General features: G+C 35.3%; 1 protein-coding gene across 1 annotated transcript in view; it reads left to right on the top strand.

Moving 5' to 3' along the window:
• FYB1 (FYN binding protein 1) overlaps positions 1–22,617 on the top strand; it is a 121,737-nt gene that overhangs the window by 97,334 nt on the left and 1,786 nt on the right. The window contains exon 18 of the mRNA XM_063087549.1: positions 9,317–9,534. Within this exon, the coding sequence (XP_062943619.1) occupies positions 9,317–9,534 (218 nt within the window). The remainder of the gene's footprint in view (positions 1–9,316; positions 9,535–22,617) is intronic.

The raw sequence follows: 22,617 nt of genomic DNA, 5'->3' as shown, positions 1-22,617 counted from the left end.
GCATGGAGCCAGGGGCAGGACTGCACCCACAACCACTCATACTGCCAGCACCTCGGGGCCCCACCTGGGAACCTGAGGATTGGAGCCAAGGACTGGACCCCACTCCCACATACAGGCACACCACCAATGCCTAGGGGCCCACCCAGGGACCTGGGGTATGGAGCTGCAGAGCAGACCCCCCTCCCACAACCAGGCACACTGTGCCAGTTCCTCAGGGCCTGCCTGGGGACCCGGGGTATGGAGAAGCAGACTGGACCCCCTTCCCATAACAAGGCACACAGCACCATCACTGTGGGGCCCACCTGGGGACCTGAGGTATGGAGAAGGGGACTTGAACCACCTACAACCAGGCATCCCATGCCAGTGCCTCGGGGCCCACCCAGGGACCTGGGGCATGGAGAAAGGGACCGGACCCACCTCCCACAACCAGGCTCACCACACCAGCACCTTGTGGCCCACCCAGGGACACAGGGTAAGGAGCTGGGACCAGACCCACCCTCCCACAACCAGGCATGCCAGGTCAGCGCATTAGGGCCCACCCAGGGGCTGAGGCATGGAGAAGGAGACCAAACCTCCCTCCCACAACCAGGCACACTGGGCCAGTGCTTCGCAGCCCACCTGCGGACCCAGGACATGGAGAAGGGGACCAAATCCCCCTCCCACAGCCAGGTACCCTGTGCCAGCACTTTGGGGCCCACTCAAGGACCAGGGGCAAGGAGAAGGGGACTAGATCCCCCTCCCACAACCAGACACACCATGCCAGCAGCTTGGGACCCATGCTGGGACCCACGGTATGGAAGCAAGGACCGGACCCCCCTCTCACAACCAGGCACCCCATGCCAGTGCTTCAGGGCCTTCCCTGGGAACCAGGGCATGGAGAAAGGGACCAGATCCCCCTTCTACCACCAGGCACACTGCACCAGTGCCTTGGGTCTGCCTGTGGGCCCGAGGCATGGAAAAGGGGATCAGACTCCCTTCCTATAACCAGGCACCCTGTGCCAGTGCCTCAGGGCCCACCCAGGGATCCAGGGCATGGAGAAGGGGACTGGACCCCCTTCCCACAACCAGGCACACCATGCCAGTGCCTTGGGACCCACTCAGTGACCTGAGGCATAGAACTGGGGATCAGACACTCTCCACAACCAGGCACCCTGCCAGCACCATGGAGCAGGCCAAAAACATCTCCTCCAGGTGGGTAGCCCACCATAGCTACCACGATAACCATGGCTGCCACAAAGGTGGGTAGATGCCACAACCACCACGCAGATGGTCCACCAGCCATTAGAGTGAGATAACACAAGGAGAGTCACCAGCAGAGATAAAGAAAGGAGGAGGATGTCTGTCTCCACAGAGCCCATTTCATAGTGACAGAAGAGACATCTGCTCTGATAATATTGGGGGACCTGATCACGCCTCTCAGCTTTGGACAGATCATTTGGGCAGCAAATCAACAGAGTAACCATTATTCTTTCAGAGGGTGAGAAGAAATCTAGGATGATTGGGGGGGAGGTAGGAGAGAAAGGGGGATGAGGAGGGATTGGACAAGGGGCATAAAGAATAATTACAATTTGTAACAATATATATGTTAGTAATATTGATTTGATCAACATATCTCAATACTGAAACCCAAAAATATGTATAATCAATTTTGGTTCAATAAAAATTAAAATTAAAAAAAAAGTCAATATGTGGGGAGCCACACATATTTCAATGGTTTGTATAAGATGAGGATTTATTATAAGGCCAAAGGGGGGTGCAGAGGGACTTTTATCTTCAAATCTGCCTTTAGGATTTAGAAAAAAAATGTTTTTAATATCTTTGTTATTAAAAGATAATAAACACTTATTCTTTGAAAGTGGATTTGACTTTTGCGAACAGACTATAAGCATTTGCAACCACATCTGATGTCTAAGGTGGGTGAACACACAGGGCAGCACTCTTGTGAAATTAAGCTGTGACCATAAGTTAATGACACCTTATTTATCATGAATTGCCTAAACTCTAAACTTCTTTAGTATTAAAGAGAATTTTATTGAATATTTAATTTTTTTACTTGTAATAGTATAACAGTTTTCTATCTCTTCCTTCCTCACTTTTTCTAAAAATTAATTTTATCATTAAATAAAACATTATAAATATACTTAAAGCTCCCTGTGTTCTTCATCCCAATTACATTTTACTCCCTTTCTTCCTGTCTCTCAGAAAAAAGCAGTGCCTGATTTTGGTGTTTATCATTCCCTTGCCTTTCTTTATGATTTCATTAAATGTGAAAAAAATTTAGTATTATTTTCTTTTTTTAAAAAACTTTATATAACTAAAATCATACTGTATGTACTTTTCTGCAATCTGCTTTTGTCACTCCTCATTATGTTTGGGAAAGTTATATCATTCTATTAACTAAAACATGGATATTTTTATTTTTCTACCAAAGTCCATGTTAGATTGTTCCCAATTTTTTGTTATCGTAAAGAATGTTGCTGTGGCCAACAGGTCTACGAAAAAGTGCTGAACATCACTAATCATCAGGGAGATGCAAATCAAAACCACAATGAGATATCATCTCACTCCAGTTAGAATAGCTCTTATCAGAAAGACAGAAAATAACAAATGCTGGTGAGGATCCGGAGAAAGGAGAACTCTTATACACCGTTGCAAGGAATGTAAATTAGTACAGCCATTATGGAAAACATCATTGAACTTCTGCAAAAAAACTGGAAATACAACTGCCATATGATCCAGCAATCCAATTGCTAGGTATATATCCAAAGGAAAGGAAATCAGTGTATCAAAGAAATATGGCATTCCCATGTTTATTGCAGCACTATTCACAGTAGCTAAGATATGGAATCAACCAAAGTCCATCAATAGATGAATAGATAAAGAAAATTTGGTATATATACACAGTGGAATACTATTCAACCATAAAAAATGAATAAAATCCTATCATTTGTGGTAACATTGATGATCTTGGAGGACATTATGCCAGGTGAAATAAGCCAGGCACAATGAGAAAAATATCACGTTTTCATTCATATGTGGAAACTAAGAAAGTTGATCTCACAGAAGTAGAGAGTACCTTTCCCAGCAAGGTATGGGGGAGGGGAGATAGTGAGAGGTTGGTTAACAGACACAAAATTACAGCTAGGAGGAATAAGTTCTCGTGTTCTATAGCACTGCGGGGTGACTATGATTAACAGCAATTTATTGTATACATTGAAATAGCTAGAAGAGAGGATTTTGAGTGTTTCCAAAACAAAGAAATGATGAATGTTTAAGGTGATAGATATGCTAATTACCCTGATTTCATCATTACACATTGTATACATGTATTGAAATATCAGACAGTTCCCCATAAATGTGTACAAGGTGTCTTCAAAAAGAAAAAAGATTTGCTTTTTTTTTTTTTGGCAGCTGGCTGGTATGGGAATCCAAACCCTTGTTGGTGTTATCAGCACCATGCTCTACTGAGTTAGCTAACCGGGCAGCCCTTACATTATCTTTTAATTCTGTTTTTCCACGAACGTTTTGAAGTACCCTCCTACAATTATGACATGCCAGTTTAAAATAATAAAAGCCAAAAAAAAATGCTACTATGAACGTTCATGTCAGAGTTTCCTTGGATACATGTATGAGGGTCTCTCTGTGGCACATACCTAGGAAAGGAACTGCTAAATGGTAGGATATACACATCCTCCACTTAAATAGATATTGCCAAGTGGCTTTTTTGTGTGCCTTATTGAAGAAACTCTTACATTCACCAGCTCATGAAGTTCTTCTTACATATTTTCTTCTAAAAGTTTTGAAGTTTTACTCTTTACTTTAAGCTCTTTGAACCCACTTAAAAATGTGAATCTTTCCCCTGTCCCTTCCAACTCAGTGTGGCTAAGCAGATAAGCAGTTCCTCCAGTCCGTTTATTGACTGTTCTAACCCTCTCCACTAATACGCAAGGCTAACTCTCTGCCATGAGCCAAGGTTTCATTTATGCATGGGTCTGTTGTGAGACATTCTATTCTGTTTCATTTTCTATTTATTTAATATTTTTATAATAGGTTTTGTTCATCTTCTTCAAAAGTATTTTGGCTATTTGTACCACACAAATACAACACTGGATTCAAGTTGCTAATATATTATGAATGATTTTTGGAAATTATGATTATAAGCATCATCTACAGATTGACCTGAATGATCACTCTCCTCAACAAAACCTTTGTCTGGTTTGGGTATTAAGATTATATTAAGTTCATAGAAGCACTTGAGGAATGCCCTCTCATTTCATTTTTTGTAGAAGTGTCAACAAGATTAGAATTACCTGGTCCTTAAACTTTTTGTCAGACAGTGCCCCATAAACGTGTGCAAGTTGTCTTCAAAAAGAAAAGAAATTTGCTTTTTTTTTTTTGGCAGCTGGCTGGTATGGGAATCCAAATCCTTGTTGGTGTTATCAGCACCATTCTCTACTGAGTTAGCTAACCGGCCAGCCCTTACATTTTCTTTTAATTCTATTTTTCCACAAACGTTTTGAAGTACCCTCATACAATTATTACATGCCAGTTGGGATAGGTATTGCTATTGTGGGTTCATTTTTAAGTACCAATCCATTGAGTTTTTAATTTAAAATTTTTTTCCTAAAGTCTATTTGGTTACTTTTCAAATCCATGTAGTCTTTTTCAGTTGTTTGTTTTGTATTCGTGGTCTTTTATTCCATCTTTCATTCCTTTAAACGATTTAAAATCATTATTTTTATTATATGTACAACAATTTCATTACCTGACATTCTTGGAGGAAGTGCCATTCTCCTCTTATGTGATCCTGCTGACTCTTGCACATGTTTGGGTGGGCTTTGTATGTGGGTATCTTGTGATGCCAGGGACAAGGGTGCATCTTTCCAGAGATTTATCTCTACAGCTTTCAGGTGTCTCTGTTACACTAATTCAGGACTTTAAGATAATATATTTACTTGGAATTTCCCAGCCTTTGCAGGTAAGTGTAGGTGGGAACATTGAAACTGCACTACATGCTTGAATTCTCAAGGGATCCTTTCTTTACACACTCAGAGTACAAGACAAGGCAGACAGATGACATCATTACATCCCTTTGCTGAGATGATAACTTATTCTAATCTACCCTTTTCTTGAGGATGTAGTCTTTCCAGATCTTAGGCTCTATCTGTGAGAGGAGTCTCAGTTTCAACTCCCCACCTTTGCACATACCCCAAATCTTATGTTTCCCAAACTACCTTTAAAACACAAGTCTTTTGACTATCAGTATTGATTCCAGGAAGTCATCATGTTAGTTACACCTAACCATTCTGTTTTCCAGATCCCTGGAAGCCAATCTTTCGACCCCTGGGGATTTCCCTTCCTTTCTTATGAGATCAAACTATACATTCAAAATAATGCTTATTATCTCTTCTCCTACATTACTAGATGTTTGGTACGTCAGAAGATCTTTCAGGGTACCCTTTCCATCAAAGTGCTGGTTTCGAAAGTCCCAACAGCTCTTTATCTTCCAGTTAAATACTCATATCACAAGCATTTGACAAATTGTGACTCTGAATACAGGTTTATAAATTACTTATTGCAGTATATTTTATCACATGAAATTAGTCACTATAAATATGATCAGCCATAATTTAAGGAGAATGAAATTCCAGTCCAGCCTCTTTGGTCACATTATTTTGGTACTTCTAGATCTGTTTTCACTGTGTAAGATAATTTTTAAATACCTTTTTATATAGAAATGTTGTTTCAACAACATTTTAAGGAATGGTTTCCATTTTTTTTTTCTTTAAAGGAAATAAAATGAAAGGCAATACCAATTAAACCAGGTCACACCAGGAGTGTTTTTTAAAAATTACTTATTAGACACATTACAAAGTTAGGCTTCCAATACAAGACGTATTGCCAATTGTGAGCTTTATGTTCATCAAAGAATCTCACGTTTCTTACTTACTTTAAGATACATTAAATTTGAAAATTAAAAAAATAGCATTCACATTTTTATATGGTATTTTTGGCTTTATTGCACTGGTATCAACATTGGAAAGAGAAAGTATTAAAAAAGGTTGAGTCATAATTTCTCATAACATTACTAAGTCACCATTGAGTCAGCTTTTCTTAGAGCTTAAATCCCGACATCTCATTTTGGCTGAAAGTAGGTTAAACTCATATATACATTTGGATTACCAACACCACTTCTTGCAGTATAAACGATTAGCCTGAGTCACAGCAAACTGAAAAGAGTATAGCTGAGATGGGTTTCACTGCTAAAGATTTTCTTGCCTCAACTTTTAAAGCCTTGTCTGTAAATTCTGTTTCCCAGCCTACTAGGCAGGCAAGAAGGTACTTACAAGAATGAGAAATTTCCTCCTGAAAACATTGAAAACCTATAGCATCTAGCTAATGTTCTCAAACTGTAGTTGACATAATAATCACCTCTGTAGTGAATATTTGATATTTTGGCCTCTAAGCACCCAATCTCTCTTTTTATTAGCACTGTGTGCCAGACTGTTTTAGACTTAGCTGTAAAACACTGATCTAAGGCCATGTGCAGAAAAGGGTTAACATAGCAGCCCTGAGACTACTTGCCTTAAGAAGTCCCACTTGGCAAGTTGGCTTTGGACTGATGTCTGAGGACTTGGATTTTCAGAGAATTTCCACAGTTCTCAGAACTGATAAGAATGGCTCACTGTCCCTAGACTATTTGTACGAACAATACGATTTATGCTGAACATCTGCTTTACTCTAGAAGCCTGGAATTTTGGTACATGCTGGGCAGAGTGTACCTATATGACCAGTTACTAATAAAAACCTTAGGCACTAAATTTCTAACAAGCTACCCTAGTAAACATTTCACTTGTGTTGTCACAAATTGTTGTTGGGAGAATTAATTATATGTGTGACTCCACTGGGAGAAAATTCCTTGAAGCTTGTACCTGGTTTCCTCTGGTCTTCATCCCTTGTGCCTTTTCCTTTTACTGATTTTTGCTTTGTATCCTTTCACTGTAATAAATCATAGCCATGAGTACAACTGTGTGCTGAGTCCTGTGAGTTCTCTTAGCACATCATCAAACCTTGAGGTAGTCTTGGGGACTCCTTACACAGGGTGAAAACAACACTTTCCAGAATCCCTTTTTGTATATGGGTTAGAGTTGGCCAATGAGAGAAATTTTGCAGCATTTGGAAGACAAGCATCAAGTAGAGGTTATTACTCTGAGAAAGTCATGGCAGTTAGACAAGGTAATGGACAGACACAGACATGTCCAGTGGGTTCCAGGTGATCCTTACTTTCCTGCTGCTCTGAGCTCATCTCATCTTAACTGCTGGCTTCACTGATCAATTCCAGTCCCAAACACACTACCAAGCCCTTGGCTCCCAGCCTGCATAGGTGGTAACATCCCCAGAGGCAGTGACTTCCACAGACCTCTCTATAATCTCCCAGTTGCTGTTCCATTTGGAAACCAGATATACATGATTACTTAGATTTTCCACTCTTGGGTGTATAACAAACAATAATGCATACATAAAAAGGCATATACAAGAATGCGTGTAGGATCACTGTTTAGCATAAAAAACGAAACTGGAAATAGCTACAAACTGAAAAATACGTTAAGTGTTCATCAGTAGTAGAATAGGTAAATATTCATGCAATGGAATACTACACAGCAATGAAAATAAAAAAACAAAAACTACAGGCAAAGCATGAATGACTCTCACAAATGTAAAATTGAATGAAAGAAGTCAGACCCAAAAATGCTCATACTCCATGACTGCATTCACAAAAATTAAACCATCAGCAACACTTATCTATGGTGTTAACAGTAACTTAGTGTTTATAACTGTGCAAAGTGTGGTGACTGGACTAGAGGTCAAAAAGGGCTAGCTTTTGAATCTGGATGTTTATTATATGGGCATTCTTGCTTTGTGAAAATTCATTGAACTGGAAATTTATGAGTTGTGCATTTTTCTGTACATATGTTGTACTCAATAAAAATTTACATTATCAAAAGAGAAGAGGACGGGGAGAAGTGGGGAGGTTTGGGGAAGGATAGGTTGGGTAAAGGGCACAAAGAAAAATCACAATTTGTAATGATGATATGCATATAATAAATAATAATATCAAAAAGAGAGAATGGGAGGAAAATTTTTAAAAATTTTTTTAACTTACATTAAAAATCCTTATCATGGCCTGTATCATCTTCCCCAAAATATCTTCCAAAGTCTACTTTACCCCATCCTCTCTTGTGCTGCAGCTACAATGGCCTTTGTTTAGTTCTTTCAACTTACCATCTTATCACCTGCCTCTGGTCTTTCCTTTGTTATTCCCTTTGTCTGGGATGCTCGTTCCCTTCCTCTAGTCAGGCACCTCACCTCCTCTTCACCCACTTATCTCCTCCTTATTATGTTCCAGATCAACATGATTTATTTATTCATTCATTCATTCATTTATTCATTCCACAAATACTAAGCACCTAACATGCATGTACAGGCATTTTTCTAGACAAAGGGAATAGAGTAGTAATCAAACAGACAAAAATTCCTGCTCTCACTGAACCTACATTTCAGTGAGTAGAAACTGGCTATAAACAAAATATGTCACAAGTTTAATGAGCTGGTGAAGGAAAAACCTCACAGAGAAGGTGCCATCAGAACAAAGAATTGCGGGAGGTAAGAGAGTGGCACTATGCAGATATTTACAGGAAGAGAATTCCAGGCAGTGGGAACAGCAAGAACAAATGATTAAAGTGCCTGGTATGTTTAAGAACAGCAAGAAGTCCAGGTGGCTGGCACAGAGTGAGCAGGAAGAGTAGGAGGAAATGCAATCATAGAGGCAGTGGGTGCTGAAATCATGCAGTGCCTCATAGGCCACTGTAAGGACCTAGATCTTGAGTGCAATGAGAAGCCACTGGAGGGGTTTGAGCAGAGGAGAGATGTGATCTGACTTGGACCAGGGTAGTTGCACCAGCAATTGTGAGACATGCTCAGATTCTGCATTTACTGTGAAGGTAAAGCCAACAGGATTTGTTGACATATTGGATGTGAGATGTGAGAGAAAGAGTCAAGGAGGACTCCAAGGTTTTCATCCTCAACAACTGAAAGAATGAAGTTTCTATCTACTGAAATGGGAAAACAGTGTTAGGAACAAGAGTTTTGTTTGGAGCTGTTGGAGGCATGTTTAAGATTAGGAATTTAAAGAGCGTTCTATGGAGATGTCAGATAGGCAGTTGGATATATGTCAGGAGTTTGGGAGGCAGAGGTTCAGGTTAGAAATATAAACTTGTGATTTTTCAGCACATACATGGCATCTAAAATCATTTAGAATCAGAAGAGATTACTCTCCACGTAAGTGTAGAAAATGAAGAGCACAAGTCCAAGGATGGAGTCCTGGGGCAGTCCAATGCTTACAAGTCGAAGACAGAGATGGGGACTATCAGTAAGACAGGAGGAAAACCAGGAGACTATTCCTGGAAGTTGTGTGAAGAAGATGTTTTAGGGAAAGAGAGTGATCAACTATATCAAATGCTACTGATGGGCCAGGTAAATATCGAACTGAGAACTGACCACTGGGTATGGCAATACTGAGGTCACTGGCTACCTTGAAAAGAACAGATTTGGTGTGCTGGGGTTTAAAGCCTAAGTGAGTTCCAGAAAGAGTGGAAGGAGAGGAATTAAAGACATCACATGGATAAATCTAAGGAGTTTTGCTGTAAAAAGGAGCATAAAAATGAGTTTGCTGATGGGGGACAGTTGGGTTAAGACAGGACTTTTCTTAAGATGAGAGAAATAAGAGCATACTAGGTTAATGCATGGGGAGTGAAGAATCACTGGCGTGATGTCTTGAGTAAGTGATAAGAGATGGAGCCTTGTGGACATGTCATGGGCTTGGTCTTAGAGTAGACATGTGCATTTCATTTCAAGGAGGGAAGCCAGGGTATATGGGCATCAAAGAAGAAAAAGGGGTATTATAAAGCAGTGCAAGCTTGTGGAAATTCTCTTCTAATTGATCCTATTTGTTGCAGTACAGTAGGAAGTAAAGTCAGTAGTTGAGAATGAAAAAGATGGAGGAAGTGTTATAGGTGTGAAGAAAGAGAAGATATGAAATAGCTGTTAAAGAGAGTGCAAGAATGAATGAATACGCCAGCAGTTTTGATTCATGAAAAAGCCTTTTACAGAGCCTGAAATTTGACCAGTCTCATATTTAGTGCTTTGTATCTAACAGAAAAAAGAGTATAGCTCCATTGCCAAACTTAACTGATGTTACCCGTTCCATTCAACAAGAAGAAAAATAAAAGTGAGTGGACATGCCCCTTGCTCTAAGGGCATTTCCTGAAGGTTGCAAAAAACAATTCAACTTACACATCCCAGTGCCCAGAATTTAGTCAATTTAGTGCACACCAACTTCTAAGAGGGGCTAATAAAAACAGCCTTTTTTCTGGGTTGCATATACCCAGCTAAAATGTGAGGATCTATTACTGAAAAATGGGAAATTGGATATTGGAGAAAATTAACAATCCCTGATACAGAAGCTATTAGAGTTCCCATTAATGTAAGGTAAACTGAGGATTGGTTCTAAAATGATCGCTAAGTACATGAATCTTTGTACAACATGAGATTGACAAGAAAGCCTGTCCATTGTTTCATTCAAAACAATACACAATATTTAGAAAAGCAAAAAGCAAAGGATAATATTTTAAAGTACATAATAACTTTAATAAAAAGAAAACAATTAAATTTTATAAGTGTGCAGTTTAAATGAATTTGATGAGTTTTTATATTCGTTAAACCTTGAAGCCCACAATATACTCATTCCTAGGACTTCACAACCATGTTTAGTTCCACGATGTTCATGCTGAGCATTGTTTGCTATTTGACCAGATAACTTCAAATCTCCAAGCACTTTTTACAGAAAACTTAAAAAATTCAGTAGCATAAATACATTACCAAAAGAGAATCAATAATAATTTTAAAACCTCATAATTATGCCAGTAAATTTTTTTTAAATTAATTACCATTCCTGAGAATACCATAGAAAGGAGTTAATGAGAGAAAAGGAAGAACACAAATTAGAAGTTTACAAAGTAAAGTCAGAAAAGTTAATGCAGAATATTAGACACAATTTGTGAAAATATAAAGGAACACATTCTTTCTTAAAAAAAAAAAACTGTTTCTTTGATTCTATCTTGACCAAATAAACTTCTGTTTACTAATTCAGCTTCCTAGGTACATGTGGAAAGAGGGAACTACAAAAGAATGGAAACAGATACATCAGCCACTGGAAAAGTTATTCCATTACAATTTGCTTTCTTATGCAAAAGATTCTTATGAGACTTATGTTGTAGTGGGAACTTCAGGAAATTTCCAAAACAGGATCTGAAGACGACTGGCACCAACCGTATAATGACTTTTCCTTCTTTTTTGAAAGCACAGAATCTAACAGATTGTGATCTTTGTTTTTAAAGCTGGCTAAGCCATGGTCCCAGGGCTCCTCTCCTAATTGATAGGTGGTATATCTGTACTGAACATGAACAAAAACTTGAGCAAATCACCCTTTTGCACTCTTTGCTAGAGAATCCTGCTTAGTTCCTCTTCTGTGCTTGCTCTTTTTGATATGTCTTTTTAAAAAAATCAAATTTTAACAACATTCATCAGGAGGGGAGTCTACCTAAACAAATAGTAATTAAAGAAGTGTATTGGATCTCCCACTATGATGATCGGTTAGTCAATTTCTCCTGCTATTTCTATCATTTTTTGTATTATATATTGAGACTACTTTATTAAGTACATACGAATTTATAATTTTAAATCTTTCTTATAGTTGAGATTACATTGGGACCTTTTAAATCCCTAATTGTGCTTTTTGACTTAGTCCATTTTCTCTAATGTTAGTACAACTACCCCAGCATTATTTTATCTAATATATAATTTTTATTTTTAATTTTTAATATTTTTCATTTTAGTGTATCTTTAGTAAATGGCATATAGTTGCATTTTTAAATTAATCTAACAATTTCTGCCTTTTAACTGGTAAATTTACAATTAGGTAAAGTATTACATATACATACACATATTTGGACTCATTTCCAATCTCACATTGTACTTTCTATTTGTCAGGTTCTTTCTATGCTTCTTTAATCTCCTTCTACTGAAGAAACTATAATTATCCTAATTGTAGTCTCTGTGGGTTATCTGTCTTTCCTCCACACCTTTTAAGATCTCTCTGTCTTTGAGGTTCTGTACTTCCACTATATTACATCTAGGTGTAGATTTCACTTTATTTATCCTGATTGGCATACATTATTCCTCCCATATTTGCTAATTTCACAAGTGTCTTTCATAAGTCTCAGAGAATGCAAGCCATAATCTTTTCAAATATTGCATCTTCTTTAATCTCTCAATTATTTTCTTCTGGGAATCCTATTAAAGTGTGCTGCATCTTATATGCTCCATATATTTTTAACCGTTTGCAATCATGATTTTTATTATTTACATTTTTACCAAAGTATAAATTACATAGAGGTAAGTGCACCCTTTTTAATATACAATTCTGTATATTAAACACATACCACATAAACACCACTATAAAGAATTAGAACCACTCCGTCACTCCTAAAAATAACCCCGCACCATGTTGTAGTCGACTCCTCTGCCCAACTCCAGATCCTGGCAACCACTGATCTCTTCTCTGTCGCTATAGTTTTGCCTTTTCCAGAATGTTAAATAAATAAAATCATACAGTATATAGCCTTTTAAATCTCACTTCTTTCCCTTAGCATGAAACCTTTGAAATTCATTTGTGTCATAATGTGATTCAGTAGTGTGTTCTTTTTTATTGCTGAATAGTATTCAATTGTATAAATATTTCATAATTTACCTATCCATTCCCCAACTGAGGGACATTTGGGTTGTTTCTAGTTTTTGACAGTTACAAATAAAGCCACTATAAACATTCACAACCAGATTTTTGTGTGAACAGAAGTTATTATTTCACTTGGGTAAACACCCAGAATGGGACTGCTGGGTTGTAAGACAAACGCATGTTTAACTTCCAGAGAAACTGTCCACTGCTTTCTGAAGTCATTGGATCATTTTGCATCCTCACCAACTTTACAAGAAAGTTTCACTTGGTCCACATCATCGCCAGATTTGATATTGTCCTTTTATTTTTTAAACCATTCTAAATAGATGTATAGTGGTATCTTATTGTGGTTTAAATGAGCATTTTCTTAATAACTAACTATATTGAGTAATTTTTCACGTGTTTATTTGCCATGGGTATATCTTCTTTGGTGAAAGTTCTGCTCAAGTCTTTTGTCCATTTTTTTCAGTTTTTTTTTTTATAATTGAGTTTTGAGAGTTTTTTATATAGCCTGCATACACGTATTTTATCAGATACGTGATTTGAAAATATTAACTCATAGTCTACAGCTTGCCTTTTTATTGTCCTTAAAGTGTCCTTCCGAGAGCAAATGTTCTTCTTTTTGATAAAGTCCAGTCTCTCATTTTTTTTCTCATATTGTTCATGTTTCTGGTATCATATCTGCAATGATTTTCTCTTATGTTTTCTTCTAGAAGTCTTGTAGTTTCAGGTTGCACATTCAAGTCTATGATCCATTTTGAGTTAATTTTTGTATAGAGCATAAAGTATAGATCAAGGTTCATTATTTGTATGTGTATAATCCAATTGATCCAACACTATTTGTTGAAGACTTCTATCTATAATGAATTGTCTTTGCACCTTTGTCAAAAATTAATTGAATGTATATTCTTCTGAGCTCTTTATTTCTGTTTCATTAATTTATATGTCCATCCTTTTTCTAAAATTGTCCTGTCATCAGTTTGGCTTTATAGTAAGTTTTGAAATCAGATAGTGTGAATTCACCTTTTTTTTCTCTAGTATTGTGCTGGCTATTATAGAACTTTCGCCTTTCCATATAAACTTTTGGTCCATTTCATTTAAGTTTGAAATTTATTGGCATGAAGTTGTTCATACTCCCATACTGTCCTTTTAATATCTGTAGGTTCTGTTGTAATGTCCCATCTTCCATTTCTGATATCTGTAATCTATAGCTTCCCTTTTTTTTTTCTTGATCAGTCTGGCTAGAGTAAATATAATTCAATAAAGTCATTATTTTAAAAAACTTTAAAATGAAAATACGTATTTTTCAAATAAATATATTTCAAAGAAACAGCTTTTGATTTTTTTTTTCTGTTTTTCTGTACTCATTAATTTCTGCACTTATCTTTATTGTTGACTTCCTTCTGCTTGCTTTGGGTTTAATTTGCTGTTCTCTACCTAGTTACTTATGGTAGAAATATAAACCATTGTTTGAGTCCTTTCTTTTTAAATATAAGCATATAAGCATTTAATACTATTCATTTCCCTGCTTTAGCTCCACCCCCCAAATTTCAGTATGTTATGTTTATATTTTTATTTAATTCAAAATATGCTTTCATTTACCTTCTGATTTCTACTTTACCCTGAGTTATTTAGGAGTGTGCTGTTTGTTGTTTAATTTCCAAATATTTGGGGATTTTCCAGCTCTTTTTGTGATATCAATTTCTAATTTAATTCCATTATGGTTCATGAGTGTGCTTTATATGATTTCAATTATTTAAATTTGTTAAAATTTGTTTTATGGCCAAAGCTATGAACTATCTTGGTGAATATTCCATGTGCACTTGAAAAAAACATGTATTCTTCTGTTCATAGGTGGATTGTTCTGTAAGTGTTAATTAGGTAAAGTGGTTGATAATATTGTTGAAGTCTTTTAGATCCTCAATGATCTTCTGTTTATTTGTTCTATTGATTACTGAGAGAGGAGAGTTGAAGTTTTCAACTATAATTGTGTATTTGTCTCTTTTTCCTCACAGTTCAATCAGGTTTTGGCTCATGTTTTTGTAATTCTTTTGTTAATGCACACATATTTAGAATTGTTACGTCTCCCTAGTGAATTGACTACCTTATGATCATGCAGTTTCTCTTTTTATCCTTTATCATAGTCCTTTTTCTGAATTCTCCTTTGTCTGATATATATATATATAGCCATATCAGCTTTCATTTTATTAATATTTGCATGGCATATTTTTTCCTTCCTTATACTTTTAAACTATGTCTTTGTATTTAATGTGGATTTCCTATAAGTAGCATGTTGTTGAATCTTGCTTTAGTAACCAATCTAAAATTTTCTGCCTTTAGCTTGGAATGGTTAGTCAATTTATTTTTTTTCCCAACATACCAAGACAATACAACAACAGAGATAATAGTAAACTGTAGTAAAATAACTGCAAAGCAATGAGTTTAGAGTATTTATTACCTTTATTTTAAATAACAACTTCATTGAGCTATATTATTCACATACCATAAATTCACCCTTTTAAACTGAACAATACAATGTTTTTAGTATATCCACAGAGTTGTGCAATCATCACAATGATCTAATTTTAGAATATTTTCATCACTCCAAAGAGAAGCTCTGTGCCAATTCTTCCTTTCCACGGCCTCTGGAAAATCACAAGCATATATCTTGTCCCTGTAGATTTGCCTATTCTGGACATTTTATATAAATGGAATCATACCACATTTGTCCTTTTCTGTCTGACTTCTTTAACTTAGCATAATATTTTCAAGGTTCATCCACATTGTAGCATACATCAATAATTCCTTTCTTCCTATGCCTGAATATGAATATACCACATTTTGTTTATCCGTTTATCTGTTAATGGACATTCTCATTGTTTCCATTTTCTGGCTATTAGGAATAACACTCCTACATGTACAAGTCTTTGTGTGTACATATGTTTTCATTTCTTTTGTATATATACCTAGCAGTAGAATTGCTGACTCTTATGGAAACTCTTTGTTTAATTTTTTGAGAAACTGCAACTGTTTCCAAAGTGGTTGTACCATTTTGCAATCTCACCAGCAATGTATGAGGGTTCCAATATTTTCACATCCTTGTTGACACATATTCTGTCTGTTTTATTTTAGCTATTATAGTGTGAAATAGGATGTCATTGTAGTTTGATTTGCATTTTCCTGATGACTAACGTTGTTGAGCATCTTTTTATGTGCTCATTGACCATTTGTATGTTCTCTTTGGAGATATATCTTTTCAAGTCCTTTGCTCATTTTTTAATTGGGTTATTTGTCTTTTATTGAGTTGTATGTAATTTTTAAAATATATTCTGGATACAAGTCCCTTAACAGATATATGATCTGCAACTATTTTTTCCCATTCGCAGTGGTGTTACTTGAAGCACAAACATTTTTAATTTTGGTGAAGTTCAATTTAGGTATTATTTTCTTTTCTCACTTAAGCTTTCGATGTCATAGCTAAGAAACCATGACCTAACCCAAAATCATGAAAATATATTCCTATGTTTTCTTCCAAGATTTTTATAGTTTTAGCTCTTACATTTAGATCTATGACCCATTTTGAGTTAATTTTGTAGATGATGTGAGGTAGGAGTCCAACTTTTTTCTTTTTGCTTGTGTATATTCAATTGTCCCAGGGTCATTTTCAGAAAACTATTCTCTTTCCTATTGAATTGTCTTGACAGTCTTGTTGAAAATTATTGACCACAGATGTAAGGATTTATTTCTGGACTCATTATTTTCCATTGATCTATATGTCTATCTTTTTGCTAGCACTACACTGTCTTAATTACTGTAACTTTGTAATAAGTTTTGAAATTACTTTCAATGTGATAGCTGATATGGGAGGGCAGAAATCTATCATGTAGCAATTTGTATAATATAACTTCTTAACTAATTACTGTACTAATATTGAACTAATATTACACAACTTCACATATAATATGAGAATCTTATAACAGTCCTATTTTGTCATATATTTTACTTCCATAATTTAAATGCACAACACATTGTTATTGCCTTTGCTGTAAATGAGAAATTGTATTTTAAAGTTATTAAGAAATGAGGAAACCATCTTTTTAAATTTATGTATATATTAATCATTTTCTCCACTCTTTGTTCCTTCATGTAGATCTGTATTTCCATCTGGTATTATCTCCCTTTAGTTTGCATAACTTCCTTTAACATTTATTTTAGAACACATCTTTCACGACAAATTCTCTAAACTTTTTTTATCTGAAAACAACTTTGTTTCACTTTCATTATTGAAAACTGTTTTTGCTAGCTATAGAATTCTATATTTCAGATATTTCTTTATTTTTGCACTTTAAAGATGTCATTTTATTGAATTCTGTCCTGTGTTGTTTCTGACTAGAAGTCATTAGTAATCTTATTGGCATTGCCCTGTAGTTAATTTGCCTTTTGTTCTCTTTTCTGATTACTTGTTAGATTTTCTCTTTATCTTTGTTATTTGGCAATTTGACTATTATTTGCTTGGAAATAGTTTTGTGTTTATCCTACTTGTGATTCATTCAGCTTTTCGTATTGGCATGTTGATGGTTTTCATCAGATTTGGAACATTTCAGTAATTATTACTTCAAATATTTTTTCTGCCCTAATCTCTCTCTCCACTTCTTCTGGAACTCCAATTATACATATTTTCAGACTGCTTGATTTTTTTTTAATGGGTCCCTAAGCTCTTTTTTTTTTTCCCCTAGTCTTTTTCTTCTATACGCTTTTTATTGGTCTGTCTTCAAATTCACAGATTCTTTCTTTTTTTAATGTACAATCTGTCATCATCTAGTGGATTTCTGATTAATATCAGAAGTATCAACATTTGATATCACTTGATTATTTTTTATAGAACACAAGAAAGTCTTCATTTGTTCACTCATTATGTCCAACATTTCTTTTAAATTTTCTATCATACTTATGAAATTCTGCTGATTCTGATGTTTTCTCTGGTTCTATTTTTATTGACTATTTTTTCTCATGAGGGTGAGTCACATTTTCCTGATTTTTCACATCTAATAAAATTTTTATAGTGTGCTGAACATTATAAATCCTGTATGTTTGAGAGTTGGAATATTATTGTTTTCTGTTTAATGAGTTTAATTTCTCCCTATCCATTAGTTTATTTAATGGCAGATCAGCTTGATCCTATTGAGGCTTGATTTTAGGCTTTGTTTAGCCATGTCTATGGTAGCCTTTATTCTAAGGCTACTGCAATTTTTCCCTAAGTTATAGCCTTCTTGGGATCTCAGAGAAATCCTTTTTCTTAATCACAGCTTTTGTGGGGTCTTAACTGAATGCTCAGAGTGTTCACCAAAGCCTGTCTACTTGCTGGTTGGAACCCTAAAGTCCTTCAGCAATCTGCAACCTCTGGAATGTCCATTCAATTCAGAGCCCCTAGGGGTTGTTCTCTGCCAGGCCTTGCAGGGTCTCATCCTGTGCTTGTCCAGCTTAAAATTCAGCTAGATAACCAAGGATCTATATGCAGATTTCTGGAGCTCCTACCCTGTACAGCTCCCTCATCTCTAATATTCTGCTCCTCAAAATTCAATTGCCTCCTTATCTCTGAACTTCAATCTTTCTTTCTTCCAGTGACTCTGTTGTTTTGTTTGGTTTCCACAATTTTGTGTTGTATTGTGAAAGGTGTCCCCAGGCAGAAAGCCAGGGAGAATGTAGAACTCACCTTGTTTGTTTCTTTTATCTCCAGGTCACAGTGCCACATGCCATACTATTGATTGTCAGATACCTAAAAATGGTTGTTTTATATATTTTTCTATATTAGCAATTATTTATTGTGGGAAGATAATTCCAATACCTATTTTTCCATTATGGATTGAATAATAAATTCTTCATCTGAAAAAAATCATTTCATGTATAATAGCTACTTTATATTCTGTTTCTGATCGTCAGTATCTGAAATCCTTGGGATATAATTTTGTTTATTTTGATTTTTACTGATTCTTACTCATCATGAATTTTTTCTATGAATTTCATGATCTTTGACTCTGAGCTTTTGTTTGTTTGATCTTGATTTGTGAAGATCCTAGGAGCTGATGGGAGTGTTGCTTTTCACCAGAAAGGATTTGTAATTGCTACTGCTGGAAGCTAGGGGGTGCTACCAATCTGGTTCCACTTTGGTCCACCTTTAAAATCCTGGGCTTAAGGCAGGAAAGAGACTGATGTTCTGACTTTCTACCTCGTGGCGGTTTAGGCTTCAGATCTCAGGTATGCTATTGGCATCTATCCTCTGCATAGCTCCACTTTTCTGATTTTCTAGTTGCTTTCTGTTCCTCACTCTGATTTTAGTGTCCTATTTTGTATTTATGTTTTATTGGTTGAAGAGTTTGGAGGATGTTTTAAGCATATCCCAAAAAAAGAGAAAAGAAAGACAAATTAAACTTTTGGTGTTTGTTTTACAGATTAACCATGGAGCTGTAATTTGGTCAGTAGGTTAAATTGGCATGAGTTATGTAAAGTATCTGAGGAAAGATTGGGAATTCTACAACTCAGAAGAGTTCACAGCACTCCTCCAAGAATTCTTTTCACTTTGGTATTTGGCTATATACTATGTCCAGTTGAGTGGATTTAAGGAATGTATTACAAACTATCCCTCACAAAACGTACACACAACTTAAAAAGAATCTCTCAAAGAAACTGTGTGTAACACAAAGTGTAAACATAAGCACAAGATTTTAAAATATGGCAGATCTGACACTTCTCATTTTAGCACTTTCTCAGTTTTATTACAAGGAAAAAGCAATGATAATGTAATCAGATGTCACAATGTCAGCCAAAATTTTTAAACATTGAAATTATTAGGATTATGTGAAATATAAATTTACATGCATTATCCTATTACCTAACTCTAAGAATATATTGTTCCTTGAGATGTCAGCTAATGATACTATAAAGCTATCAGATTAGGAAAATATTTTAAAGATAAGCAATCAGAATAAAAAGATAACTTTCTATATTTTTTTCAGTGATGTTAGAAATCATGCAATATTGAATCCATTACTTTGTGAAAAGAAAGACTTATTAGCAACAGACAAAAAGGCACATATCAGTGGGGAATATAGTGGTATTTCCTGCTATAGTAAAAAACGGCTGAAAAAAAAAATAACAAAGCAAACAATTTGTTGATAAACTAAAATGCAGTCCCGTTGGTCAACCAAGGCAGAAAAAGGGGAAAAAAGCTGAACATTTGAAGAAAAAGGTATTTGAACAAATAGGCATTATAGAAGCTTTGCTGTGCACTTGAGTGGAAGCACAGGTATTTCTAACTTTGTCTTGGCTTATGGTGTTTGCTAAATTTTGTTCAGTATTGAAATACACAAATAACTACTTTTTTTTTCTGTGCCACGAAAGTAAAAAAGTACCAAAGTACATGTATCCTTATCAGTAAATTACTTTCTTAATAAGATCAATGTTTTGTGAAAATCAAAGAGGCAGTTCCCAGAAATGCAATTTAAAAAGGGAATTAGACAGAAGTTTAGAGACAGTACCACATGTAATAATTTTGTAAACCAGACTTTTAAAATATAGTTTAATATTCACACACTTTGAAATGAGAAGGTGAATGACTAAAAAAATCATTTGCACCGTACAGATGTTTGATAATTATTTAGTGGCAAGCTTTTTTTCATGACTGCTGGCTTTCAGTAGCATGTTACCTATCAGATACTTTTTTAAAAAATTAAATCTAATCTTTCCCTTCAAGATAAATGTGCTAAAATAAGAAAGTTATTACTTTTAAAAGAAATTTGTGCTAGAACAATAGCATTTAGAAAGTAGATATTTGGAAATATTTGTGCTGTATTTTTTTTCTGAAAACATTTAAAACTATAAATACATCATATGTATATACATTTTCATATCTGCACATTAAAAATCATGGAAACAGAGTTCTCTAATCATTTTGTAACCATTTGCTGAAAATTTCTATATATTACATCTTCTCGTTTGCTAGGACGACTGATTGACATTAGGGAAGATGGACATTTATTAGGCAAATTACATTTAAAAAAAATCTTTGTATAATTGATGGATGGAGTTGAAAAATGAGTGTAATTCTTTGGAAACTGCAGCCAATAGAGTTCTTTAATTTTTAACTTTGTATTTTGTGAGGTTTCAAATATTAAAATGATATCCAAATAGACTCTTAGAACTGGGCTTTTGGTTTGCTGTATCACGAAGTATGTAACAAGAAATTTAAGAAATAATGATATATATTCGGCTCCATTGGTTTTATTTGTGCCATTAGTAAAGTAACATTAAAAATTTCTTTTTACTGTTTTTATTTCATCTTTATGTTTTATTTTTTAATTTAATAAAAAAGCAGATATACATAGGGATACATGTACAAGTGTTCTTTTTTTAATAGAGATGCACAAACAATTTTGCTAAATTTACTACATAGCAACTTATTACAATCAAATGTTTATAACTATGGTTTAGAAAAGACAACAAAATTTCTTTAAAGTAGTTTTCATTAACAAAATTGCACAAGTGAAAATTTGTTTTGAAACAAGTAAAATGAGAAAAAGAAGGAAAAATCACTCAAAATTCTACGACCACCCAGAGATAATCACTGTTGAAATTTTAGTGCATACCCTTCCAAACTTTATTTTATGGATATATGTATCTTCCTCTTTCACAAACAGTTTTATTCTTCATTTAAATTCTTTTTATAGAGGGCCTTTCTACCTTGCAGAATTGTTTAAAATGAAATTTAAATGAGATTTGGGGACAGAGATTACGATTTAAAAGAACAATACTAAGAGACTACCTTCTGTAAACAAGGCTGAATCTTCATAATCAACCCTGTGTAGGATTATAAAATTTGTTTAATTTAGTCCATTGCCTGTAATTTTAGTTCCCTCTATCTAGATGTTAAATATGTGGTTTAACTATGAAGAGCAGTTATCAAGAAATAGTCTGACCAAATTCTGTGGCTTTCAACTTGCTTTATCTTCAAATGACCTATGTAACAAGGCTGATAAATTAAAGGGGATTAAGGTTTTGGCACGGCTTTTGTTTCTGTTCAGCATTACAATTGTATTGAAACTGATAAAATATAATTTATAAACTAAAATTATTAACTGCATGCAGCAGGATAGAGAATAGAACCCAAAGAAATGACAAGCAATGGAATTCTGTCTTCATAATCAAGCAGTTATGTTTCTGAGGTGTGGTCCTGGACCCAATCTCATATCACATTTTTTATCAATGACTAATACTACCAGAAAAAACATTCATTGACACAGCAAATGAAACCCAGCTGGGAAATGAAAACTAAGAAAAGGAAGTCACATTCTCAATGACCAGATTGGAATCAAAATGAAAATTGGAGAAGTAAGAAGTAAACAAAATGAGTAAATCATTTGGGTAGGCAAAAATAACCAAGGAAGAACAAGTTTCACAGGAGGAATGGCTAGCTATTGGTAAGCATCACAGAAGATAATTTAGGGATTTTAACAAAGACCAAGCTGACTAGGATCAATAAGGTCGTGCTATTGTTAAAAACCAAACACAGCATTGTAAATGTATGCCTTATTCCTGCTTCCTAGTTAAGTGTCATTTGCAAACAGTAAGAACTTGTTCTTATTTTACCAGAAATGCCATTCACCTTAAGAGCAAATATGAAGAACCTAACCACTCCAGTGACTGAAATAGTAACAGAGGAAAAACTAGTTTGACTGTAAGATTGAAGAAAGATGATTATTTTTTCTGTT

This window comes from Cynocephalus volans, chromosome 2 (assembly GCF_027409185.1).
Source record: "Cynocephalus volans isolate mCynVol1 chromosome 2, mCynVol1.pri, whole genome shotgun sequence".
Classification (NCBI taxonomy): Eukaryota; Metazoa; Chordata; class Mammalia; order Dermoptera; family Cynocephalidae; genus Cynocephalus; species Cynocephalus volans.
This window is presented reverse-complemented; position numbering and strand designations above follow the sequence as displayed.